Below are 26,902 nucleotides of genomic sequence, written 5' to 3'. Positions count from 1 at the left end.
GTATAGATTAGTAACTCTTGTTCATGCTATTTTATTGAGCTCGAATGCTCTAGCTAATTGGTTTCAAATGCCTACARCAATGAAAACTATTGATGAAGCTTTACATATTTTGGCAAGAAAAACCCCTGGGGTTGTAATACAGATGTTGATTTGCAGTTAAGGCCTGTTGTTTTACAGACCACTAATGATGATCTACCTTTAATCAATTGAAGCTGTAAGCTTAAATGGAAAAACTGTCTCTTACCAAGTAGAACTGATCTAACTGGAGAAATGAGGAAAAAAAACAGACAAAACTTTTATATCATATTAAAGCCTTTTAAAAGTTCCAAATGTAGGAAAAGCCTCAGCTGGAACCAGTATAATAATACACATTAAGGCACTGATTTGAGTCCRTAAGAAACATGCTTCATTAGTTCAAGTGCTCACAAAAGTGCGTATTCGATCTGTTTTCTTATATCAATTTTCTCTGCTATCACCACCCTCTAGAATCACTGGCAAGACCCCAGCTAAAATTAATAAAAGCCCCTTTCAAGAAATAAAAGGATTTTTTCTTGTGGAATTGCTCAATTCAGCCCAGGCACTGACCCAATAATCCAGATATTTTGTTTCTGAAACCGTTATTCCTGTTGCAAGAAGAGCAGAAGACATACTGTTCTGCTAAGAATAATTCCATGGTGCTTATGTTGTTCGTTGGTCAGATCTATTGCAGTTTTGTTCTTTGAAAGACTGAACTTTTAGTGTACTTGACTGTACACTAAATTTGCAGTTGTGGAAAGATGTTGATATTAAACAGAGGAAAACAAGTTATGAACAATAGATTTCTGTTAGTATGTTTTAATCAAGCTCTTGCATTTAATAGAAACAGAYTTTTCCATGTTGTTGGGTTTAATGCATTTCTTTTCCATTTAGTTCAAGTGGAGAACAAAGTGTAAATTAATGAAGGCTTAACAAATGTATGTAAGTGTGTGAGACCTGGCTCTATCAGTAAAGAGCACTAAGTGTTGTCTTTTTCCTCCTAAACATGATGGTTGATATTATTATCTGTCTGTGGAAGAGAGCTTGTCTAACTATGCAAAACAGTGGTTCTCCAAAACTGTTTTTTTCTGTTCACTTGTTTTTTTTCTGGTTTAAGCCAACAATTAATTAGAGAACTATATCAGAMTTATACCAAAGTGGTTGTTTTAAAGGTTTCAAGCCAAATCGGCTTTGCTCTGTAGGAACTGCTGCAGTCAAAGCCCTGGTGAAGCAGGTTCCGAATTCCCCACCTCCACCCACAGCTCTTTCCATTAAACTTCTGTGTCGAACAACATCTATTTGTGTTTCCCACAAATTCCCCTTTCTCTCTCTCTCTCTCTCCCAGTATTCAATCTGCAGTGAACCTTTAATTGAGTTGTCCAATCCAGGCGCCAGTGGGTCCCTCTTTTTTGTGACTAGTGATGACGAGTTCATCATCAAAACAGTTCAGCACAAAGAGGCTGAGTTTCTTCAGAAGCTCCTACCGGGGTATTATATGGTAAGTAACTTCATAAATCATAACCTGTATTTTTTTCTATTTCACATCTCGCTTTTGAACACTTGACTTCCTTTGTTGTCCTATGATCTTTCAGTGACTTAATCCATATTTTTCGTAATACTTTTGACAGTGATTTCTGTTTGTGCTACTTTGCATCCTGCACCCATCAAAAAGAATAAAACTCCAGCATAAATTTTAAAATAACCATTACTTTTTAGCACTCCAGATGAAACTGAATATCATCTTCTGACTTGATACCAAATTTTATTTCTAATAGACTAGTAATTAAAATTATTAAAATTTCTAATTCACCTTTTTTTCTCCATTTTATGTTTGTCTATGCTTTTGCATTTCACTCTGAGTGGACAAAGAAACTAGACCGGTCAGTTTCACTTTTGTTTCTGACTACTTCTAATCTCCATTTCTTATGTATTAAAGATGTATTAAAATACTTCTATCCTTTTTAATTTATTCAGAAGCTATTTTTTAAGTAGAGCTTTTGGGGAGAAAGACTGTCTTGCTTTAATGTGCATCAGTCATCAGAAAGGATGGGAAAAAGACCATTGATCCAAAGTAAATAAACTAAACTCTCTTCTTTAACAAAAGCAAATGATGTAATCACTTGAACAGAGACTTGTCTAAGTCGACTTTGGAATATTAGACCTGTTACTATTGGCCTGATTTCTTGGTGTGCTCTCTTAAGTAAACACTGGAAAAGTTACTTACATTAAAAATGAGGAGTATTTCACTCATTATATTAATGTAACTTTGATTCGGTGCTTATTTAAAGGGATTTTGTGAACTGGCAGCATCAAAAAGAATAATTGAAAAAAAGGGCAGGTGCTGTTTCTTTTGATTCCTTGTTATGATTAGCAGGTTTGAGCTGACCATTATTCCAAGTAAGCATTATGTGGGTTTGCTTTGAATGTTATTCTCATTGTGGCTATATGCAAAGGTTGAAAAAATGTAAAGTATCATCACTGTGATTGTATCTTATGGAAATACTTTCCTCCTATAGCTGTATGTTGTGACTTAGTAATTATGTAAGACTTAAATTAAGTTTTCCCTTTCTTGCTTTTCTGTGCCAAAACCAGAATTTCTGTGTTCAGAAAGACATAGCAAGGATTTTTTTTTTGTTCTCATCTCTCTGTCTTTTCCTCTATCTTCTGTGTTTTTTTTTTTTTCTCATTTTCCTCTGTTGTGGGATTTGGGTTATTTTACACCGTTCTCTTCTGACGGTCAATGAGGTTCTGTCATGATCTCAGACTCACATTGAGACAACCTGGTCATTTGGCACAGACTCTTGTAGTGGAAAGCCTTGTGGAGGCAAGGGGCCTTTTTTTCAGAATCCAAGCCAGGGTAATGAGAATTAACGTTTTAAACTAAGCTGCTTCCAGTAGGTGAAATGAGAAGTTTCAATAGGTGAAATGAGAAGTGCATTCAAATCAAAATAWGAAAACTAATTCTTAACAGTGTTTCTAGTCTGGTCCCAATCTGCTCTCTTATGGGTCACAGGCAAGAGAAATCTGGCAAAAGTGCAGTTACTGCTCTTTTATTGTCACATATAAGTCCATGGTAAAAAAATGCAAGACTTCGGTATACAAGAGTTGGATGTACAATAATATTTGTCAGAACAGTGGATGCCGAGGAGTATGATCATGACAGGAGCTTAAAGTGTGTTTTGAAGTACAGGAGTGAAGTTCCATTCCTAAAAGCAAATGGTGGAAGCCAACTATTGCTTTTGCTGGCGAACCTCTATTTACTCTTCAAGCTGGAAAAATGGCCCGAGTTTTGTGATTCGCACTTGGATTGCACCATGGCACCTCTCACTTCTCTTTGATATGGTCTCTTCCCTGTGGTTAAGGAGCTTTCTGAAGTACCCCAAATAAGCATTTGATCAAAGAAACCATGTAGAATAGGAAAATATGAGCTGTATTCTTGCTGTTAAAACACTTTGGCGTACAAATCCCTTTCTTAAGCACAGAAATTTATTTAAAATAGGCATATTTAATAATATGTGTTTTATTCTAGAATCTGAACCAGAATCCAAGGACTCTCCTACCCAAATTTTATGGGCTGTACTGCGTTCAATCAGGAGGCATTAATATCAGAATTGTTGTAATGAACAATGTTCTGCCACGAGCCTTGAGAATGCATTTCACCTATGACTTGAAAGGCTCCACGTACAAACGGAGGGCATCAAGAAAAGAGAGGGAGAAGTCCAACCCTACGTTCAAAGACTTGGATTTCTTGCAGGACATGCATGAAGCATTGTATTTTGACTCTGAAACTCACAGTGCACTAATGAAAACACTGCAGCGGGACTGTCGAGTGAGTAAAACTTAATGACTGCTTAGAGTTTGGTATTCACACCCTTTCTGCATTTACTTTAGAAAATCAGGGGCAGGGTATGACTCTGTATATTGTTTAACCTGAATCTTTTCATGCATTTTAATTAAGAAAGACTACAGACATCAAAGTACTGATGAAGGATTATAGTTTAGTTAAGCTGTTGAGATCCCAGATCCCTTTGTGGAAATAAAATCCRTTTTTGTTTAGGGAAGTAGTTTGGTAGAAGGGCGTTTATTCTAGTTTTCCCTTAATTTTGGAGACCTTCATCAAATTCTTGTGAGGCATAGCAGACATGACAAAGTGTCTGCAGGCTCAGTATTGCTTTGGTAAGTCCCACTCTTGGTAACTTAGCAGGAGTTGGCAAGCTGTCTGGTTGGGTGTCCTGTGGCAGCGGGCACAAGTTTGGTTCTGGAGCAAAGCTTCTTTTTTTCTTTCTTTTTTTTTTTTTCCCCTGTAAAAGGATAGAAGACTATATGTAAAGGAAGAAAAGAGAATTATGCAGATCTTTGAGAGATTCGCAAGAGATGCAGAGATAAAACACGTATTTGCCTGAGGAAATCCTAAGGCTCTGAGAGCAAAACAGCTCAAGCAGGGCAGTAGGGTAAGGTCCTCCCTAGAAGGGGGCACCCTGGACATGGGGGCGCGCTGCTCAGGGCCGCCTGCGGCGCGCGATGGAAAGCCCTGTTACTGCCCATGAATCATGCTTCTTGTTTCATTCGCACAGAGGAGGCCCCCGGTGCCTCGTGCTCGGTTTGAGAAGCCCAGTGACATAATGCTCAGCTGTGCATCCGGAGGGGAGGTCTCTCCAGCGTGGGGCATTGTTCCCAGCATTGTTCTCCTGGGAGCCTTTCCCGAGCTCCCCCCGCCGTGGTGCACATCTGGGAATCTGGGAGTCCTTCTGTATCTCCCCCTGCTTGCCAAGGGCCACTTGCCCCCATTGGGAGCACCCATTATGTGGAAAATGGTAAACACTCAAAAAGAGGGAGCCTGTCTGGAAAGGAAACAAGAGGAGAATCAGTCATTTAGGTGGTGCATGATTTCGGTGATGATGAAGGTATTCCTATAGGTTCTTTGCTTGAGAGCTTGCATAGACTCATGGCATATGTTGTCTGAGTGCTTCTTCAGTGTTTTTAATCTAAAATTAACAACACAGAAGTTAGTCTGGGGTTTTCAGAGGTGCAGATAAATTATATTGTTATTAAAGGAAAAGAAAATCATCTTTAAATTTCAAGTTAAAATTTCATTAATCATATGTAAAAAGTAAAAGTACTGCTTATCCTCTACAATTTATCTTCTATTTGAATAAGCCTATTCTCAATTGTAGAGCAAAGGTAGCAGACTTTTCCTTCACGTGAAAAAAATCAGATTGGTCTGTGTCACAAAAAAATCATAAATTTTAAAAATACTGACAAAACTAGTGTCCTGACCTTACATGGGAAAAAAGCGAGTTTTGTCACTGCTTTCTTCTGACTGTGTGAAAGGGGAATTGCTAACTGACATGAGTGATAACTAACTTGACTTCAGTTTTAAAGTGATAAGGTCTATCTGCCCTTTTCCATATGCTTTGAATGAAAAAGTTACTGCAGGTGTTGGAGCTAAATATTAATGAAAGAGAAGAAATTGTTAATCCTGCCAATATTTCTGGACAAAGTCATTCTGAGCTGCATCACTTAAATTTGGGTTATATTTTCATTTGTAATTACTCCAGTCATGATCAGTAAGGAATACTTGCTTTTCCTTTCTCTCTCTCTCTCTTCCTCTCTCTGTCCCTCACTCCTTCCTTTTGTTTTGATGTAAACAGAGATTCTAGGAAACAACTGGCTGTTTTTCTGTGTCTGTTCCCACATGGACATACCTTCCTGAAAGCTTARCCTAATTTCTTGAAATAAATGCAGCTCCTCTCTTTCAGTAGTGTGTACATTAGTAAAGAAAAAATATAAAATATCTACAACTTTTCGTTTTGCTTGTTGTAGACAGAAACTAGTTCTGTCAGCCAAATGCTTATCTGAGAACAAGAGCTGAACTTTAATCCCAGGTGCCAGGAAGGCTGAGCGCAGAGGCTGGGCAGACCTTGCTGGTGCAAGCAGAGCAGGCAGCAAGGATCCCAGCCTCACCTGTGACCACTGCTTCTAAATCACCTGCCCTGTCCTGCCATGGGCTCGTGTTTTCCTTGTTCAGCCTTTCCTAGCAGATGTAGCCATGGAAGGTCTTGCCACCCTTGACATCCTTCCGCAAATCTCAGCTCCATCTGAGCTTGGCTTTTCTGGTACCACATCGACATGCCCAGGCAGCATTTGAGCTTTCCTCCTTYGTAGCCTGCCCTTCTGCACTCCTCCTGTGTGGGGCCTTTCTGCACTGGAGCTGTGCCATGACTTCCCTGCTACCCCAAGCACCTCAGAGGGAAGCAGGACCTCCCGAACCTGCTGAGTATCGGGATGGACAGTTTCCATGCCTGAGACATTCTCCTGAAGGCAACCAGCTTTCCAGAGCCACTCTGCTCTTCAAAGCTGTCCCCCCTGGAGCATCTGCTTGCTCCTCGACGAGCCCAGATCCGGTCTCTGGGCTCTGCTACTCTCGTCCTTCCCCTCAGGATCTTGATTTCTCTGTTGCATGGTTGCTAATGTCAATATATGTCCACAATGAGAGGTGGCTRCAGAGTCAAGGATGAGGTCAAGCATTGTATTTCCATTAGAGCTTAAATTGTTAAAAGGAGAAAGTGCTGACTGCTCAGCAGTGCATACCTGACCCAGCGGGACTCTTGTTGGGATTGTCTAGGAACTGATTTCCTTCTAAGGGAGTTCTTCAGTTTATTCACGAATAAATGTCTTGTTTTTCCTTTTTTTCTTTTTCCTTTTGGAGTACCCGGAAGCAATGCTTCAAAACCTACCTTGTAAATAAAATAGTTTTTAATTTAAAAAAATATTTTCTAACATTTCAAAAAATTCAAAAGGAATGGATTTAAAAGTGTGGCATTTAAAAGCTATGTGCTACTGAGCTAAAAATAACTAAAAATGTGCTGCAGACTGTGACCATTGTGCTCTGCTCAGTGCTCGCCTGGCACACTATTTCAGTTTCCTCTGGGGCTTCTGCTCATCTATTTCATTCTGTTCAGTGCTATTTGTGTCCCAGCCCCTCCACGTGCTAGTGATGCCCAAGTCCCTTATCATGCTATTTAAGATCACTTTTGTTGAGATCACTTGGTGTGTCTGAAGTACACTATGGCTAAAATGTAAAAGCACAAGGATATTATGTCAGCATAGCAAAACCAACTCCTTTACAGTTGAAATCTGTTTCTTCCTTATTCTTTTTATGAAGTCTTGCTCCATGAAGGCTCCGTCGTGGTAGCATAGCTATGCATCATATCCTATGATGTTTGCCACCCACTCCCTGCAACCCCAAGGGCCAATAAATGAACTGTAGTAAGGGACATGGAGCTGAGGGGTTCCTCACAGTCCTCATGGTTTAGGGTGATCCCTGCAGCAGCTGCTCCGAGTCCTCTGTTTTGGTGCACACAACTGGAAACTGAATTAGCTTTCAATTTCCAAGACATCACTGAAACTTATTCTTTTGTTCCTGCTGTGTGCTATCATAGTTGCTTAAGGGAAAAAGACAAGTAAATAGTACCACTATTAAAAACTACAACTGAATATAGTTCCTGCAAATCTTTGTCCTGAAGTCTTCCTTGCTTCAGGCAAGAAAGAAGTTGGTAAAGCTATAATGTGTTTGTCTCCTATAATGGTAAATACTGAGAACACTGGAAGGTGCTGTTTCAATAGTTCTGATTTAACCGTATAAATATCATTGTTTATAATCACGCTGTTAACTATTGTGATCATACACATCATATACAAATTATTTAAAAACTTAATTAAATGAAGAACTTTAAAGCTTTCGTATCACTTAAGCACATGCTAAGTAAACACAAAGCCATTCAAGGCATTGAGGACAGTTTAAAATGCATTGGGGGAATTTTTAATTAATTCTTTTTAAGGTGGGGAAATTGAGTTCAAAGTCAAACTTATCTGCTAGTGCATTTTTTTAATGAATAGTTAAACCTGCAGAAATTATTTGTGTGTGGAAGAATGCTGACATAAGGCTAAAGAGCCAGTTGGGGGAAGAAGTGATGTGTTAGGTACAAAAGTAACTTTAGCACAACCCAGTTTATTTGAGAAAGGCTAAAAGTGAATTAATAGTAGGATTTTATTCTTATAGTTGATATGGAGGGCAAGGAAAGCTATGCATTCATTATTATTTACTTACTGAGCTTTCCTGGAGCTCCTAAGCAATGCTGTAAATACAAGTTAACCCTGTTATGGACAAAAGCCATAGGAACCAGCTCCATAGGAACCAGTTCCTAGGATAGGAGTTTGTGGTCCAAGCACCAAGTAACAGAGGTTGTCTGGGACAGACCTTTGTAAAACAAAGGCAGAGCCCTAGGAAAGGATTTGCTGAAAATTACTGTAGGAAGGCTATATCAGAACATCTCATCAGCGTGTGGCCCAGTGTTTTAATTGTGAAAGCGCCCTTTAATATCTTGCCTGTAGTCCCTTGAAGTGCCAAAGTGGTAAAAAAGATACCACTTTTGTTCATCAAAAGGGGAAAAAAGGAAATGCCATTTTAGATCTGGCAGTGTCATGACTCYACAGAGAATTGTTTCAAGTGCAAGTCCTTGAAGCTTTAAAAACTCTCTCTCATCTAGTTGCATAGCAAAGTGTGTTAGTTACATAGCAAAATGCATTATTACAGCTTTATTGGAGAAACTTTAATTCTGGGATAACAGATTTGATGGCAGCACCCCGTGTTTGTAAATCTTTTTTCACACCTACAAACAGACACGGCATCCCCAGGAAAATGGGAAGATTCCCATGTCTTGCTCCCTTCATGCTTTACTTTACTGCTAGTGTCCACTTAAGGAGTTGTTTGCCTGAACAGGTTAGCTTTTTTTATGAGCTAATGCTCAACTCTTAGCATTTGTCCTGTCTCCTGTGCACCTTTGTTGAAGTATATAAGCACTCGTGAAGGGAGAGGAGGGACCTGTGCAAAGTGAACTATATCCATTTATCCTGAGATTTGGAATAGAAGTCTACGGAGATGCAAACATGTGACAGTCCAAAACTGAAGCTACAGTTTATCCCCCCATCTATTTAGTTGGAAGCAAACCAGAGCTCATTATAGCAATTCTAGAGGTCTTCATTTGTCACTTTAGGATACTATTTTTTCTTGATGAATCATACTTAATACTTGACCTACAAACTCAAGTGGAGGAAATGAGGAATTTTGTATTATGTTAAGTAATTAGCTATTGTGCTTCAATTAGAAGAGTTGCGTGGGTTTGTTTTGTTTGTGTTTCTCTCCAAGTTGTCAATAACAGAGCTAATGACATGAAACAAGTGAAGCGTTTCTGAGTGATGTTGCATGTTTTATGCTTTTTTTTATTGAGGRTATCTCATCCCATTTCAGGAGTGACAGCAGGGCAGATAAGTTTCTTCTTCTCTCTTTGTATATACCTATGTCTAAGAAGTGAATTCAGATGATCTTTAGTCCTTCCTTCTTCATCTCTTTCCTTAAGACATGTCTTAGTGAAAGTGAGGAAACTCAAGTCTTCCTGACATATGAAGATGTGTACATTCTATCATCAGGACGATTAAATTTGTGAATATAATTTTTTTACTTAGTGGTCAGAGCAGGGTTCTTCTTCATTGCCCAAGATTTCTCTAGACATTAGGGACAAAACATGTTGCTGCCRAGATTCCCTGTTACAATCGGAAACCAAACAACTGAGTCCAGCTTTTGAATTATGGGATTTTCCCACTAATTATTTCAATGAGATTTGAAGCATTTTATCCAGGATGATTTTTATTTAGTTTGGTGCAGCACTATTATGTTTTAGTTTTGTTTTCTTCCTTTTTCAAACATTCAGTTGGAATGCTTGCAAATAATCCTGTTGTTGGAATTACCAAAGCAAAAAAATTCTTTTCATAGGTACATTCTACRCTAGTAGGAGTTTTATGAATGAGAGATATTCTAAGCACAATGGTTATGTATTATCATTGCAAATTAACATTGGAGCAATTAGTTTATTGGTGCCTATATTTCAAAATATCTTTCACAGAAGCACTGGAAGTGAATCATGTGGCCTTGAAAAATAGGGCAATCATTTCATGCTATTTTTACTAGTGAGAATCAAATTCTGTGTTACATTCTGCTTTTTTTTTCCTTTATTATGTTAGCAAAGAACACTGTGGACATCTCTAAGGAAATTATATTTCAAATGTGGTATTGATGCCCTGACTGGAGTCTGTAAGGACACAGAAATTCAGAGTTGAGGACAAAGAGGGTCATTTCTCTGAAATTTTAGGTCCAGGTATTATTTCCATCACTTTGGTTTTAAGCAGTTGCTGCAAAAATCTGAAGCTTTATGGTGTGAAACACTCTGTTGTATGGAAGCAGCAGGGGGTAAAGAACTGATATGGTCAAACTTATTTACAGGTTTTCTTTTTTAAACTCCTTTTTTTTAACATTTGTAGAATATCCTTTACCTGGGATAATTCCAGTGATTAATTTTACAGAATATTGTTACCAGCAGTAGGGGGTTACAAATTGTGGGAGTGCTGAGCTGCAGCCTAGGTCAGACCTGACTTTAGGTGACAACCTAAAGACAAAACTGACTTTAGGTGACAACCTCTGCAGTAAAGCTTGTTTGAGGAGAATGGAGATGTATCTACACTGCAGATGTCTTGTATCTATATATATTACAACTCATGCAGAATCAGCTGAAATCCAGAATTTTTCTTTATTTCTACTTCTAAAATCAGAAACTGGATTGTGATTTTTTGGAGTGTTAGTTAACAGTAAGTTGCCAGAAATTTGCTGAGATCGGAAGTGACAGACCATGTGTTTTGCAGGARGGTTGGGGATTTATTTTCTTGGAGTAGATTTTCTTTTAAATCCATCATCAGGCATATCTGCTCAATCAGGCCTGTATTTTAATAAATGCTTATTTTGTAACAAACTGTTCTAACTTGTATTTCATGTATTTCCTTTTTTTTTGAAGCTTAATTATTGATTCACAGTAAAATTCATCTTGTTTTGCTTCTGTTAGTTCCTGTATCTCCTTCCTAAAATGTTCTTAGAGGAAATGTCTGCTTGCACAGCTATTCATTTAAATTTCTGTATTTCATAAACTTCTCAAATTAGCTTTTCTTGAGTAATGTGTTCCTTGATTACATTATGAAAATGGCCTGCTGAGGGGCAGTTGCTTTTTATGGTTAGTAATGTGAACACAGATTTTACTTGCAGATAGTACATGTATGGCTTGTGATGCATCTAAAATAAAGTTGAAGTCCCATGGCAGAAATACTTGGCTCGTTTGGTTAGTCATGGGTTGTGATAATTCAAGGTAGCCATTTCTAAGGTGATTCATAGAATGTATCTGACTAGCTCCAGGAAGAGAGAAAATCTGGTAAAAGGAGTTTCCCTCATCAAAACAACATATCTTGTGATGCTATTTTATTTATTTATTTTTATATGGTGTCAGAGCAAAGTAGAGTCAAAGATAAGAAGGGAGCAAGAGCTTCACCCATGGAAACTGTCAGAGCAGCTAAAGCCAGCCCTGCYTGAAGTACATAGCGACTGGGCGACAACGCAGGGTACATAAAATACATACTGCTAGGGAAAAAGCACACATGCAAATACTAAGGAGAAGAGCAATGTAATGCAGAGCTAATGAACTGAACATTCATTCATCTCTGGTAAAAACTTAATCATGCAATCTGCTAACAAACAAAAATATTCTTGCTGAAAGCTTCCAGTGTTGTTATGCTAGAAAAGTGCATTTTGTTACATGAATAAAGATGGAAAGTTACATGAATAAAGATTGACTTTCTCTAACTACCCAAGGCATGCATTTTGGGGAATAATGTCCATATCTAGCAATCCCACAGGGCTGACATGAGTGTTTTTTAGAAGCCTGCCTTATTTTTGCAATGAATGAATACCATTATGGCACCGACCTGTACTCTAGAACCCTCTTGAGGGTTCCCTTTGTAAGATTACAAAGGGAAAGTCCCTTTGTAAGATTAGGGACTTATTTCTCTACCTTTTGTTTATACCTTACCTTGTTACTTTATAACAAAAAGTTACTGATGATCCTCAAAAGCTATTCAATTTAAAATCAGCAGAACTGATTACAAGAAGCCCTAGACACCAGGAGAGGCTTAGGTAAGTCTGACAGGGATAAAAGTCTTTGTACAGACTGAAGAATTTAGACAAAGTATGTTTTTGTTCAACACTGATGTTTTCARGTTCATTTCTTCGTTGTGTGTATGGGTTTTTTTTAAACATTTCCTTGCCAGTATTTTCCTTAGAAACAAACAGGGGTATATAATATAGCATAGATCTGCCTAAAGATAYGTATTTGCATTAGGAGTGGCTGTTTTGATTATCAAATTACCGAAGGGAGGAAACTGGAAATGCATATCAAAGCAGTGAGTGGGCGGAATGGGGGACCATGTTAAAAGCATCCTGCTTTGTACGCTGCAGAAGAGACAGTCCTGGCCCTGCACAGGGCCCAGAACAGGGTGTCTGGGGGATGAGGTGGGCGGATGGAGGCTGTGGGCTGCTGGCAGGAATACGTGCCGTAATCAATCCAGGGAAAATGTGGGCGTTTCAGCTTCATAGTGAACCAGAATAATAAAATGGGTACTTCTTGGGGATTTTTTTTTTTTTTTATGATGCTTTTCAGTGATCTCAGAACAAAGTCATAAATAGTGAAAGTAGTGGGTTTTAAGAGGCATTAGTGTATTGACGTATTMGTAAAGCAGAATTTTGTCATAAGGAGGTCCCTGGGCAAGAACCAGCACAAGAATCAGCACATTATATTTAAGAGACTATATCCAATCCTAAATGTAGGTTATATATCAGGCACATAAAGTTGTAATCGATCTTATTCGAAAGGAGCTAAAGAAAATGTTGAATGCAAAGCTGTTAGAGGACAGGTTGATATCTTATAATTGTAAAATAAAAGTGATAGTGCTTTTTCCAAGTCTGATCAGCAGGTGAAATCTGCATTGCAAAATCAGTATTATGATTATACTATTGAAGTGTTTTGACGAGTTGAACTGTATAGTATTTTTTCAGTTATTCAGCATCTACTTAAAATATGTGGTTGCGCATGTCCTGTTGTTACATATTTTGAATGGCAGTATCATCTATTTTTTTCAGAAACTTTGAATAAAATTYGGATGTATTTATTCTGCAAAGAGGAGGATTCCAGAGAATGTTTCTGCACCTTTACATCCATTCTTTGTGCAATATTTGCCAGTTGTGATCAGCATAAAATGGGAAGTTATTAGCCACAAGCATTCCTAAAAAGAGAATAAAATATACAGTGGTGCTAAAAGTAGATCACTTTTCCTCTTGAAAGATAAATACTAAAGATGAGTCAGGAAATTGAGGAAAAAAGTTCACATTACAGCAAAATAGCCTGAAAACACTTCACCTGGATTTTATATTTGGTTTGTGCTTGCTGCAATGAGTATGTAAGGAATACAGGTGGAGTAGGCTGTATCTTTCCTATCCCTTTGACTATGTTCTGGACATAGATAGTAGTTAAAATCATCTCTGATGGGCAKGGGTGTTAAGTCTCCCTGGACTTATTTTTCTTCCTCATACAAATTCATGAACCATTCAATACTCTTCTGGTAATTCCCACCAAATCTCATTTCAGATTTGYAAAAGGAGCTTTAGAGCTAGCAGGTCTGTCTGCTCAGTGTTTCCTGGAAAATATTTATTCTTTGATGATCTTTGTCAAACTGGCAAATATGAAGTTCCTGCTCTTTACTTGTTGTTCCTGCAAAATTGCATTTAGTTCATATTCAGGTAAAAAACATGTATCACTTCTTAATTCAGTGCCAAGAATTACAGTTACCAGTAGACATACTGTGCAAAAACATGTTATTGCTGGGGTGCTTGAAGTAAAGGAAGTGTGCACAGCACAGCATATTATTCTTAGTTGCTACCAATTTTCTCTCTCCTTTTCTCAATTGCTACCATACAAAATATTTAATRCAGTGCTTCTCTGCTAGCATTCTGGCTATATTATACATAGCAACCCTATAAATTACTTATTTGCTATAAATCAAAAGAATTGCTGACTAGAGAAATCTTCCTTAATTCTAAAGTACATTAGCTCTCATTTCAGCTATACATCTTCTTTTCCCACTTGTAAAGGGTGTACTGAGGTAATTAGTCACTTAGCACTTTGACATGTAGAGGGGAAAAAAAAAAAAGCTATTTTTCTAATTTTATTCATGGGAGAAACTTGTGTTTTAGGGCTTGTTTTTCAAGGTACTCAAGATGCTGCTATATAGTTCATAGTTCTTGTAGCTTTTTTTTCTTTTCTGTTTCAGTACAACCAGTTTTTCTTTATTGATAGGTATTAGAAAGTTTTAAGATTATGGACTATAGTCTGCTGCTGGGAATCCACATCCTGGACAGTAACATGAAGGAGAAGGAGGGAGAGTGTTCGCAGAGCACGTCTGATGCCAAGCGCCCCGGCGGGCAGAAGGTTCTCTACTCCACGGCCATGGAGTCTATACAGGGTCCCGGCAAGGCGGGCGACACTGTCATCACAGAGGCAACAAATACGTAAGTGCCATAACSAGCTCCTAAAACTGCTGCTAAAATTGGGACGTTCCACCTCTTCAATCCTGTCCCATTTAGTGTTAGGTCTGATAGTGAGACGCCATTCGACAATATTCAGCATTTCAGGATTTGAAAGATTAAGTTGAATAGTGCTTGTTTATATTTTGTAACAATTTCAAATTCGCACCATTGAGATACCTGGGGGRAAAAAAAGATCATTAGCTGATTTATCATCTTGAAAGATACAAATGCAAAGATGCAAATTTGGTTAGTTCAGTATAACTTATGTAGGGACAAGTATATTCACTTATAAATGAGTTTTATGAGACAGGCATTGCACAAGCACCATGTATCATCTAATTTTAACTGGAAGCAACTTTGTGAGCCATGAGCAAATACTGTTTGTTAATGTTGAAATGGATCTTTCTGCAGGGKTTTTTTTATCTCAGAATAGTAGACTCCACAGAGTATGATACATAAAATTGTATCGTCACCTRTTGGAGTGCAGTGACATCTATCCTCTGTATTTCAGGACAAGAACTACATTTTTTTCCTTTTTTTGTCTAGCAGAAATAACAGTAGAAATTTATTTATATAGACCACAGTTAACCAACTACCTTTGATATACATTTAATGTTATCATTATGATCACCATTCTCATTCTGTATATAATTAGTTTTTGATTATAAGGACCAAAGAGGATTTAATTTACATTAAAAGCATTTATTCTTCTCCTGGTTTTCAAGGAAGATAAATACTATTAATGACAGAGTAATGTGATTAAACTGTAAGCAAATGAATGGAYAAATGATCATGCTTAGCATTTATAGAGATTTCCCAGCTGTTAAAGAGCCCTAGACTATAAATTTAGACAAAAGGGCTGCATCTGGCCCTTTATGCTCAGTAAAACTCTCATTGACATAGAAGACGATGAGAGTTAATATTGTTAATTTGTATGGTATGCTCTTGTATGGTAGCAGAAGTGTCGTGGTGGCAGGTTTCCTTTAATAAAAACTAACGCTGGTTGCACAATTCATCCTAACAAGTCCCAGTGGTGTTATGCCTGGGACCTGTGGTGAGTGTCCATGTCACTTGGTGCAACGTGTTCCTTCTCCCATCTGTGCTACCACGAAAGTGCTCCAGCGTGCCCTGTCCTTCCCCTGTGCTCTGTCCCCTTAGCCCTGTGTGCTAACCATTGCCCTGACTTGGGCTGACATAACTGCTAGTGCAACAGACTGCACTGAGGGAGGTGTCAGTTAAAATGAGCCTAAGTCTTAATAATAAATAAGCAAACTSGAGCCAGATCCCTTTCCTGCCTTGGTTCACTGAATGGCCATACAAGCATAAGGCAGTAAATGGATATGCAATGGCCAGGGCTGCTGCTTCTCTTGGATTGAATTTGTTGTTTAAACTATGGCATGACTTCCAGGAAAAGCTGATAGTTAGTTTTCTAAACCGGTTAACTCTTCTGTGTACTTGGGGAATGAATTCAGCTGGAGCTCCTGGTAACATGGCTTTATAACCAGTCAAACTCCTTTTGTTCTTACACTATCTCCTTTGTGCCTAAAATTGAAATAAATGCTTAAAAGGTTTTTTAAAAATGATGAGATTCTATAGGGGATGGACGTTTCTGTGCTTGYGTAGCAGAAGGAGTAGTTTGGTGAACATGATTAACCAAATTCAAGTTCCTTCAGCAAGAGAGGAATTACAGAATTGTCAACTGTTTACTGATTGTCACACTTGAGAAACAATCAACAAAGATCGAATAGAATGCTTGCTTTGTATGTTTGTTTTCCCGAGACACAAAGCAAATTATAGGTGTTCGGATTTTTAATGTGGGAGTTAGGATTTCTTTTTTTTTTTTTTCTGTGGAGTGCACACTCAATTCTGTTTTTGCTCACAGCCTTATGTGAGCTTGCTTTTCAAACCATTAGAAAAGTAGAAGTATTGAATGTGTTGGATCTTCAGTATTTTCTTCTTGTTTTGCCCTGTCTACATGAAGGTGAACAGAAACTAGCAGAAGTGAACTGAAAACTAGATTTCGACCTCTGGTGCTGAAAAGAACTCGGCACCTTTTTTGCCTTTGAGGGGGCTGGGAGAGCTTAGTGGTTAGAGAAGGTCTTGGRATAAAGAACCTGTCCTTGAAAGTCATGCCAAGTAAATGCTCTGAGACGAGCAGGAATCCGGGTAATCAGGTTTCCCAGGTTGATGTTTTTACTTTTTCTGTCCTTAATCTGTCTGTAGGGAAGTCTTAAAAATACCTAAGAACATTTTTAGTGAAAAATAGGCAAAATTCAACATTTTCAGACTTGGAAGGTAGGCTCTCTATGGTTTTATAATAATGGCCAATTATCAGATAAGGTTATTCCTGAGCTAGGCAAAAATTTTGATATCCTTTATGGGTAACAATATAAAATATAAATATATATAAAATATGAAATAATAAACTTTTTAAATTTTCAGTTCATCTGAGTATTTATAATTCTACCTACAAGTTATCCCAAAATACTGCTTCCTTTCTGTGATTATTTACCCCTCTATCCCACATACTTCAGTTTTTGTCATTTTAAATCAGTTACATGCTAAATGAATACATTCAGTTGACTTTATAGTGTAGCACCTAGTACTTATTTGTTTGGGTTTGTAAATAGGTGCATTTCATCTGCTAAGTGATCATCAAGAGATGTGTTAAAGGATAATCTTATAATCTTTCTTCTTTTTTTCCCTCAGAATGGGAGGTATTCCAGCTAAAAGCCATAAAGGGGAAAAGTTGCTTCTATTTATGGGCATTATTGATATTCTGCAGTCTTATAGGTAAGTGGCAGTTGTATTTCAAGTTTTTACTGCAGTCGCCTGATTTGGGATTACTTACATATACGGAAATTTTGTAGGGCAATTCTTATCTTTTATTTATATGCTTAGGTTAATGAAGAAGTTGGAGCATTCCTGGAAAGCTCTTGTTTATGATGGGGTAAGTAGATTAATTTTAGTTATCATTTTTTTTACATAATGGAACTTCGACTTCCACTGACCAGAAAAAGAGAAAATTCTGTTATTTTTGCAGTCTTCAAAATCCTATGAAAGCTATACATATTTTTTTAGGTTCATTTACAGAAACATACTCTAGTTCTAYTTTTTGAACTTTCAAGAAGTAAATGTAACAATCAAATTATCCCTATTTAAACAGGCCAGTAGTTACTTAGCAGAACATTGATGGATCTGTAGTTAAAAACTGTACACAAATAAAGCTGTAGAACACAGCTTTATAGTGCAAAACATAACTTCATAAATTAAATAATTTAACTTAAAGATTTTGAAGAACTGACCTTTAAAAGTGAAAAGGCTTTAGGGATTTATTTTTTAGTGTGCCTGAAATGTGTTGTACATTTTACCTGAGATGCCTGCCTTTTTTTCTTCATACTTTAATTTTGATTTTCTTGTAAGGAATGTGACTGAGACCTTTTTAAATCTTGCAGGATTCTGTTTCAGTTCACAGACCAAGTTTTTATGCTGACAGATTTTTGAAGTTTATGAGTACAAGAGTTTTCAAAAAAGTTCAAGGTAAGAAAGTTGTCATTGTTACTTTTCGAGGTAATACAATAATTGTTGTTTTATAACACCGCTATCTTGGTAATGTATTCATATAACCATGTATCTCTTGTCACACCAAGAGCATATAACAGCTCTACAGAGTCCCCTCTTTTACCGTTGATGCAAGAATAAATTCAATGAGTTAATTAAGTGTCCTGTCCTATTTGTATAACTAATAGGATTACCACTCATTGTTTTAATTTGTTTTGTTTTTATAAGTAAAGATTGTTTGCCTACTAACTTTAGCATTTTTGAATAGACGTGCGTTTTTCTCATTTCTTTATCGGGGTGCTTTATCGGGAAAAAAAACAGTGAAGCTCAATGGCATTAAAGTCTTCTGTCTTTTTGATTATCACCTGTTTCTACTTTTCCTCTACACTTCTTCTTTCCATAATATTCTAATTCATTCTCAAGGATAAAATATATATCAATATTAGCTACTTAGAGGAATGACATATATATATATAAAAATAAAATCACTTTAATTGAACATTATCACTGGAAGTTGTCCAAAGAGTTAAATTTAAAAAGTATCTTCAGAAATAAGTATTAATTAATAATTATTAACTATAATTATTAATATTGCYACCTCTGTGAAATAAAATGAAATTATTTATAAAATTTAAAAAAGACTCAGAAAATACTCTTAAGGCATACATAACGAGAGGAAAGTAATTCAGGGCATGTGTTGCCTTCTTGAATTTTCCCAAGAGGTCACAAATGAAACTGTGATAGTAGTTAGCATTAGAGTAAGATAAGTAACTCTGCAGTAACTACTTTCTATATAGGTGTATGGAGTTAAATTCTAGGAAAAGGACTAAACAAATAACTATTGCATCTTGTGAGCTGATTCTAAACAAGAGTAGAGTGACTGAATACTGCTGTATCCCCGTTCATTTGCCAAAGTCAGCAGGACAGATCTTTTGTCAGAACTCGGGCCAAGTTACTGAGTAAAACAAAAGAATTTGTAATTGTTAAGGGAGCAATTTATTTTCAGTCTTACTGCATCAAGTTTGCCTCTGAAGAAACAGTAGGGAAAAAATAGCTGTCAAGCAAAAATATCTTAAGTTTGTAAGTTCGTATGTTCATGGGTACCTTCATTGCGCCCAGCTGAATGCACAATTTTCCCTGTCATCCTTGAAGGAAAATTCTGGTATATCTACATCTTACTGGGCGCATTATATTTGAGTAGAACAATGCAGTGTAATCTTGACCTTCCAATATTTTAGATTTTCCAAGTAGTATCGGAATAGCCTTATCTTGATACAAATGTTAATTCATTAGTCATTTTTCACTTCAGTTCTTTTCTTTTATTCTTATAAGAATCTAAAAATAATTTGAATACAATTAAAAGCAAAAGAGTAGTTGTGGATTTTTGATGGAACAGGTTCATCAAAGTATGCAAAAATTATGTGTTTGGAAACTAAATATCCTAACCTTCAGTTTGCAACAAGAACCGTAACTCTATTACCTCATATACTCTGTGAAATTGAAGATGTTAAGATAACTTGAAAGATAAGTTAAGAAAGGGAAGTTGGAACAGGCAGTTCCATCTGTCATGTGAGGAAGAACTTCTTCACTGTGAGGGTGCCAGAGCCCTGGCACAGGCTGCCCAGGGAGGCTGTGGAGTCTCCTTCTCTGGAGATCTTCCCAACCCGCCTGGATGCCGCCCTGTGYCCYGTGCTCTGGGTGTCCCTGCTGGAGCAGGGGGTTGGWCTGGRTGATCTCTGGAGGTCTCTTCCAACCTCAACCAGTCTGTGATGTTATATTTAGCAGCCAATAAGTTGCATGAGACCCAAGAGTAGGCTGGAAAGCACAAGGTATCAGTCTCTTTTCTTTTGTTCCTATTTGTCCAAATACTTGAGGATAGCTTAAGACTTTTGCAGATTAAATATAAGGATCTTATTTGAATTTTTTGGTGTTTTTTTTTTGTTTTGTTTTGTTTTGTTTTCCAAAAGCTTTACTAAATTCTGATTATAGATTTTTGCTATCTCATAATTATGGAAACATTTAAAAAAATGCAAATCACTTTAGAAGTCTACACATTCTCAAACAAAGTCAAAATTTGGTAGATCTGAGATTTCTTGTTACTGTATTATTTCCCAATTTCTTGTTACTGTATTATTTTCTTGTAGGATTGTATTTAGGTTGATTAACTTCTTCATTTGTAGCTGTATCCTGGGGGTGATTTAGGGCTATGGAAAACTGAAACCATTCTTAGCATTCATTGTTTACACATTCATAGATTTAACTTATTATAGGCTTCTTCAATCAGAATTTAAGCTCAGATTTGACTTTCTACTGCTAAACGGCAGACTGCACTTGCCTGTGTTACTCTGCGTTTTGTCTAAAGATAGTATCCAGATATCTTAACTTACCTAAAGAACTTATCTAAAGAACAGTATCCAAGTGTTCTTTGAAGATCCCAGTTTTTTGGAGAGAGTTTGTTAAACTCTGTGAGCCTACCTATGAAAAGGGAGAGAGAGACGATATGTTAGAACAACATATGTGATTAGGTGTAAAAGAACAAGTGAAAAGATGGGACAAAGATAACTACAAAGAAAAAGAAATCAGAGGAGCTGATAGGTAATTAAGAAACTTATTGAAGTTTCAAAATAAGATGAATAAGAATAGGGGTGCATTGATGAAAGATGGCTGATAGTAGCCCAACTGAAAGAAAACATAGGAAAATACATCTTTAAGGGAAAATGGAAAAAGAGGAAAAATGGAATTAACCTTTATTAGTGATTCCATATGTATGAAGACAGCTATTCAAGGAGTCCTAGAAATGTTAACAAATTCATGGACAACTTTTGGATTGGTCATGCTCATGAAAGGCCACTTGGTCTGAAGGACCATAGGTGCAGAAGAGAGTGGTGATAACCTCTGAGATCGATTCAATGTGTGCACCATAAGGCAGTCTGCAGGGAATGCTATGAATATACCAATAATGCAAAGGAGAACGGTTGACTTCACTGTGTCTTAGGCTGCTCTGTGAGAAAAAGCTGCTCTCGCTATCTGGACAATGATGTATTTTCAGGTTACTCCAGTTATTATAAAACCTACTTTAAAAGATACAGACCAGTTTATGTAAGATGCATCCATATTAAAGATTCTAACATCACTCTCTTTAGTATTTCTAAACAGAGGTGCATTTCTGATATTTATCCTCTAAAATGTCTGCTGGGAGTTTCACAGCTTTTTATTAAGCTCAGTGCTTGACAAATATATATGAATAGAACTCTGTCACTGATAGAAGAATATATGCTCTAAAATGTATGCCAGCCTGATAGGGTAATCCTCTTTTGTAACTATATTTGGGTTGGATATCAGTGTTGAAATGTGAATGGTTCCTGATTCAAAGACCACAGCAAAGCAGTGTGAGCGTGTGGCATTGTGTCAAACTGATGAAAAGTGTTTTATTGAATTACACTTTTGGCCAGTGCGAGGCTGGTCAATTTTAACATTTCTATCAATTATCTAGAAAGATAAACATGCCAAACAGGATTGAAAAGAAAAGGAAAATGACAACAAATACTTAGACACTATCAGTTTACTGAACTCGGCACTAATCTCTTGGGGAAAAGTCAGACCATGTATAAGTTTATAATCAGAATTAACCCTTTCAGACACAACATGATGATTAATATCAAAGTAATAGGAATTCAAATAATATGATAAAATAGTAAGACAACATTCAAATAGAGGGAAGATGCGGCCTCCTGAGACTGATATTGCTTAAACTACAAAACAATGGTCTCTTCCCAAAGAAGTGGTGGGAGCTCCTTTGTTCAAGACCATTCTTGCAGGCTTTTTCTGGAACTCCTCTGCACTGATAGAGAGCAAGGAATAGACAACTTAAACTCCAAAATATGGGATAAGATATATAACTTTTGCAGCTGAACAAGATGCAACTGTCTGTGGTTTAAACTGCAGTGTGAAACAGAGAATTTTCTAATTTTCTCCCAGAAATTAATTTGTCTGTCTCATTTTTCCAGACTATTGATCTGTTTTATTATCCCACTTTTATTGATCAGTTCTGCATACAAGATCATTAATCTACTTTTATATGGATTAGTAATTTAGAAACATTATYGTTCTTTTAAAAAATAAAGTAGGAGTGATGGTGTCTTCAGGGAAATTGCTTTTGTACTTCGAGTCTGACATTTCRGTTTAAATTGTTAAGTTCTCTTGTGAATGTATCCATTTCCCTTAAAGCACAGAAAAAGCTGCCATAAATAATAATAAGCAAAAAAAAATGCAATAAGCAGATTCAGCCTTAGGCAGAGGCCAGTTAAACAGTTATCTATTACATCATTTTTTTAACAACATCCTGGAGGTGTGAATGTGAATCTCTTCCAAGCATATGTCAATTTTTAGCCAACTGTTCTTGATGCTTTTAATTTCCATTTTGCAATACAGCAGTGTCAGCTGTTGCAATTCTGGTAAAATTGCAGTCAATGCACAAGGGTTATTGCTTGTCAATCCAAAAGGAGTGGATAAGGTAACTGGCATCCCTTTGGGAGAAGAACTACATAAAAGGGGTCTTGTATCAGGAGCAGTAACAATGGTCAAGCACTAGCGTTTTCACTCAGATGCCACTGTATGTAGGCAGACCCTTGTAACAAATTGCAAAGGAGGTGCTCATACCTGAGGATAAGCCATGAACATTTTCAAAATGCTTGTTTTACCCAAAAGTGATGTTTAAATTGCACCACCGAATGGGAAATCTTGTATAGCATATATATCATTTTATAGCCCAAGTCTTACGGACACCTGTCAGACCAAAGACACCTGTCAGAGCAGTCCAAAAGATATTTCAGTTTTCCTATTTCCTGTTGTTTTTTTTTTCCTTTCTATGCTGTTCTGTCTCTGACTGCATGGGGCAGGATTCAGTGGGAGATTTGTAACTTAATAATGTCAAAACTGGTTCACTGACTTTATGTTTTGTAATATGAAGAGTTTTTAAAAAATGGAAAAAGGATCAAGAAAGTACAAAAATACTTCTATTTATAGCTGAGATGCTGATGCCTCTGACTAGTTCCAAGTTAGTTTTTAAGTAAATGCACTTATATCTAACATGGTATTGTTATATATTCAGAAACTCTACCTTTATGGCTAGCTCCCTTTTCTATTCCATGTAAAAATGGCATATGCTGTTAAAGATGACAAGATGATGTCATTCAGCAGTTGTGTTCATTGTCTGCTTTCATTTGATGCAGCTTTAAGGACTTCTCCTTCCAAGAAACGGTGCAATTCCATTGCAGCTCTTAAGGCAGCGTCCCAAGAGATAGTATCTGCAGCCAGCCAAGAGTGGAAGGATGAAAAGCATGGCATCCTGACAGAAGGGCAGAGCTATTCCAGCCTCGACGAGGAAGGTAATGTCCTTGGAATATGATAAACCTAAATATGTGTTAAAGGCATTTGGTATAAGCCTGAATAAAAAGGCTTCCTATCTGGCTGGTCTTTTAAAACTTCCAGTTTTAAGGTGGGATTATTCTTGGTAATGGCTCCTGGAGTGAGTTTTTGCTCTAGCATGGCACAATGGATCTCCAGGAGCTCAGAATCAAGGTTACAAAATGATCTTGTCTCCTTGTTTTGGGAGGGATGAAAAAATCGTTTGTGCAATGCAGGTAGCAGGTCAGAGCCAGTGTTCCTCTTCTCTGCCCTCTGAACAAACCTGTCATGCAAAGTGCTACACATAAAGCTCAGTCCGTCATTCCCAGAGTCTTTGGAGGTGATGCTGGCTCTGTCCCTTTCAGAGTTGGTCTGCAGCTGGGCTCAAAAGAGAACCAATGACCTAATMCCACCTGAAAAACAGCCTCCAGTCGTGTGAAACCAGTCTTGATACTTGAAGTATTCACCAAATATTCCTACTAGTATATAGTATATACTAGTATATAGTATATTCAGTACACAGCTGAAATTTGCTCTCTGTTGAGAAAGGAGGCATGTGTTCATGAATATCACAACCTCATCAATTCATAGATGTTAATGGGCTTCAGGAAATCTTTTGGGAAAACTACGTGACTCCATAACCACCCCCGTATATGTTTTGAAGTGAAATTCTTAACAGTCATCCTTACTTTTGCCCGTGCAGTACTCAGTTCACGACACCGGCCAGATCTAGTGCCCAGTACACCATCGCTGTTTGAAGCAGCTTCCTTGGCAACTACAATTTCTTCTTCTTCGTTGAATGTAGATCAGCMCTGTCAACGTGATGAAAGTGTGCCCTTCTCTAGCAGGTAAAGGCTGTATGTATGTGTGACAGAGGACTCTCCACAAACACCCCCTTGCTAGGAGTCCGGCAACGTGCTCAATGGAAGTTGTCTCTGCAGAAGCAGGAGGGAGCATGTCCCTATAACTTTATGTTGCATATCTGCAGTGAAGCGGTGCTGTATGTCCATGAGATTTGGTACCTGTTTTGTGGTCCCAAAATTAAATGCATGACTGTATGCTTTGAAACTTTTAGTATGTTCTAAAACTAAATTGCACATTGAAGTTTTCCAGGTCTGTGTTCTCTCACTTTAGTGTGTGCTACAAACCAAGCTACACTGAGGTCAGGTATCTGTTGTAACTTTTCTGCACCATAAAAATTTTGTTTTGTAACTTTTCTGCACCATAAAAATAAAAGGAAAAAAAAAAAAAAGAAAAAAAGACTACACAATAAACAGGAGTAAAGTTTTACATAATTTTTATGGGATCTACTTTCAAGTTGATCTTTCAATATGTAAAGCTGAGTGGTTCTTTTAGAATCATAGTTTGGAAAAGACCTTCATGTTTGGAAAAGACCTTCAAGATCATTGAGTCCAACCGCAGACCCTTCAACACCCTGCCTGTTAAACCATGTCCCTAAGTGTCTCATCTGCCTGTTCCTTCAACACTGCCAGGGATGGGGACTCCAGCACTTCCCTAAGCAGCCTCTTTCAATGCTTCACTGCTCTTTCCAGGTAGAATTTTTTCCTAGTATCTAACCTGAATTTCCCCTGGTGCAACTTGAGACCATTTCCTCATGTCCTAGAGGTAGTTATTGGTCAATCTCTTCTCCAAAATAACTACCAGATCTCCAGCCACTCTGACCCAAACCTGTTGCATTGCCTGGGGGTTGTTGTGAGTGACGTGCAGAACCTAGCACTTGGCCTTGTTGAACCTCATACAGTTGGTCTCAGCCCATTGATTCAGCCAGACCAGATCTCTCTCTAAAGCCTCCCTCAAGCAGATCAACTCTTCCATCTTGGTATCATCTGCAAATTTGCTGAGGGTGCACTTAATTCCTTCATCCAGATCATCAATAAAGATATTAAAGAGGACTATCCCCAAGACTGACTCCTCCAGAACACTGCATGTTGAGCAGTCACCACCTCCATTCACTGCCCCTCCCTGGGCCTGGCCCTCCAGACAGTTTACCCCCAGTAAAGAGTATACCTGTCTCAGCCATAGGCTGTCCACTTCTCCGGGAGAAGGAGGTGGGACACTGTGTCAAAGGCTTTACTGAAGTCTAAGCGGACAACATCCACAGCCTTCCCCTCATCCAATAGGTGGGTCACCTGGTCATAGAAGGTCATCAGCCTGGTAAGGCAGGACCTGCCTTTCGTGATCCCCTSGTTGTCAGGCAGTTTTGAAATGACCATACTCTCAAGTGGGTATCTGCAAACCTTCCTAATGCTTTCAATTATGCTATTACCTTAATATCATTGTGCTGTAGAATGAGAATAAGCTGAAGGGTCTGCAGCGCAGGTGGCATGCTGGACCCCGCTTAGCAAGGACTCCTCACACGGCCAAGAGCGTGGCATTTTCTGCAGACGTGCAGATCTCCATCCCCTGTGCCAAAACACAAACTCTTGCCTGGGAGTCAGGAGAGATGCCGCATAACTGGTGACTCAGCCCTTGCATCCAACATCTTTCCTGGCCTTGCTCTAACATTTCAGGCAGGTTCCTGAAGGGTCAGAGACTAATTTTCTTCTCTTTACCACACTCTGGTTCATTTCACATTCTAACCATGTTGACACACTCTGGTTCATTTCACATTCTAACCATGTTGAATTCACTTCAAGAGAGCTGCTACATGTGTGTGGTTGATTTCCACAAGATGTTTGCTTTCACAAACAGCACAGTTTCATCCCCAGCCCTGCTTTCTGCACTAGTGCAGGGAAGTCTGTCCTTCCTGAAGGAAGGTGATATAGACACTTTAAACTACATACGTGTTCTTATGGTGCATGTGAGGAACTTGAATATTCACAGAATCACAGAATAGTTGAGGTTGGAAGAGACCTCTAGAGATCACCTAGTCCAACCCCCCTGCTCCAGCAGGGACACCCAGAGCACAGGGCACAGGGTGGCATCCAGGCGGGTTGGGAAGATCTCCAGAGAAGGAGAGTCCACAACCTCTCTGGGCAGCCTTGTCTCAGCCCTCTGTCACCCTCACAGAAAAGAAGTTCTTCCTCACATGCAGGTAGAACTTCCTGTGCTTTAATTTATACCCATTATTCCTTYTCCTGTCACCAACCACCACCGAGAAGAGTTTGACCTCATCTTCTTTACATTCTCTCCTCAATTTATATATATTGATCAGATCCCCTATCAGCCTTCTCTTCTCCAGGCTAAACAGGCCCAACTCAGTCTCTCCTCATATGAGAGATGCTCCAGTCCCTTAATCATCTTTGTYGCTCTCYGCTGGAYCCTCTCTAGMAGCTCCACRTCCCTCTTGTCCTGGGGAGCCCAGAGCTGCCCCCAGTGCTCCAGGTTTGGCCTCCCCAGAGCTGAGCAGAGGGGCAGGATCCCCTCCCTGCCCCTGCTGCCAAC

At 38.2% G+C, this 26,902-nt stretch overlaps 1 protein-coding gene across 3 annotated transcripts in view; it reads left to right on the top strand.

Annotated features, from left to right (window-relative positions):
• PIP5K1B (phosphatidylinositol-4-phosphate 5-kinase type 1 beta) overlaps positions 1-26,902 on the top strand; it is a 98,753-nt gene that overhangs the window by 60,310 nt on the left and 11,541 nt on the right. For all 3 annotated transcript variants that reach the window (XM_026035843.1, XM_026035842.1, XM_026035841.1), the window contains exons 6-13: positions 1,361-1,513; positions 3,545-3,844; positions 14,301-14,512; positions 17,240-17,323; positions 17,432-17,480; positions 17,986-18,070; positions 23,323-23,478; positions 24,201-24,345. In XM_026035843.1, the coding sequence (XP_025891628.1) occupies positions 1,361-1,513; positions 3,545-3,844; positions 14,301-14,512; positions 17,240-17,323; positions 17,432-17,480; positions 17,986-18,070; positions 23,323-23,478; positions 24,201-24,345 (1,184 nt within the window). The remainder of the gene's footprint in view (positions 1-1,360; positions 1,514-3,544; positions 3,845-14,300; positions 14,513-17,239; positions 17,324-17,431; positions 17,481-17,985; positions 18,071-23,322; positions 23,479-24,200; positions 24,346-26,902) is intronic.

Source organism: Nothoprocta perdicaria, unplaced genomic scaffold, assembly GCF_003342845.1.
Source record: "Nothoprocta perdicaria isolate Ctin4 unplaced genomic scaffold, notPer1 scaffold_168, whole genome shotgun sequence".
NCBI classification, from domain to species: Eukaryota; Metazoa; Chordata; class Aves; order Tinamiformes; family Tinamidae; genus Nothoprocta; species Nothoprocta perdicaria.
The sequence above is the reverse complement of the archived record's forward strand: the minus strand, read 5'-3'. Positions and strand labels throughout refer to the sequence as shown.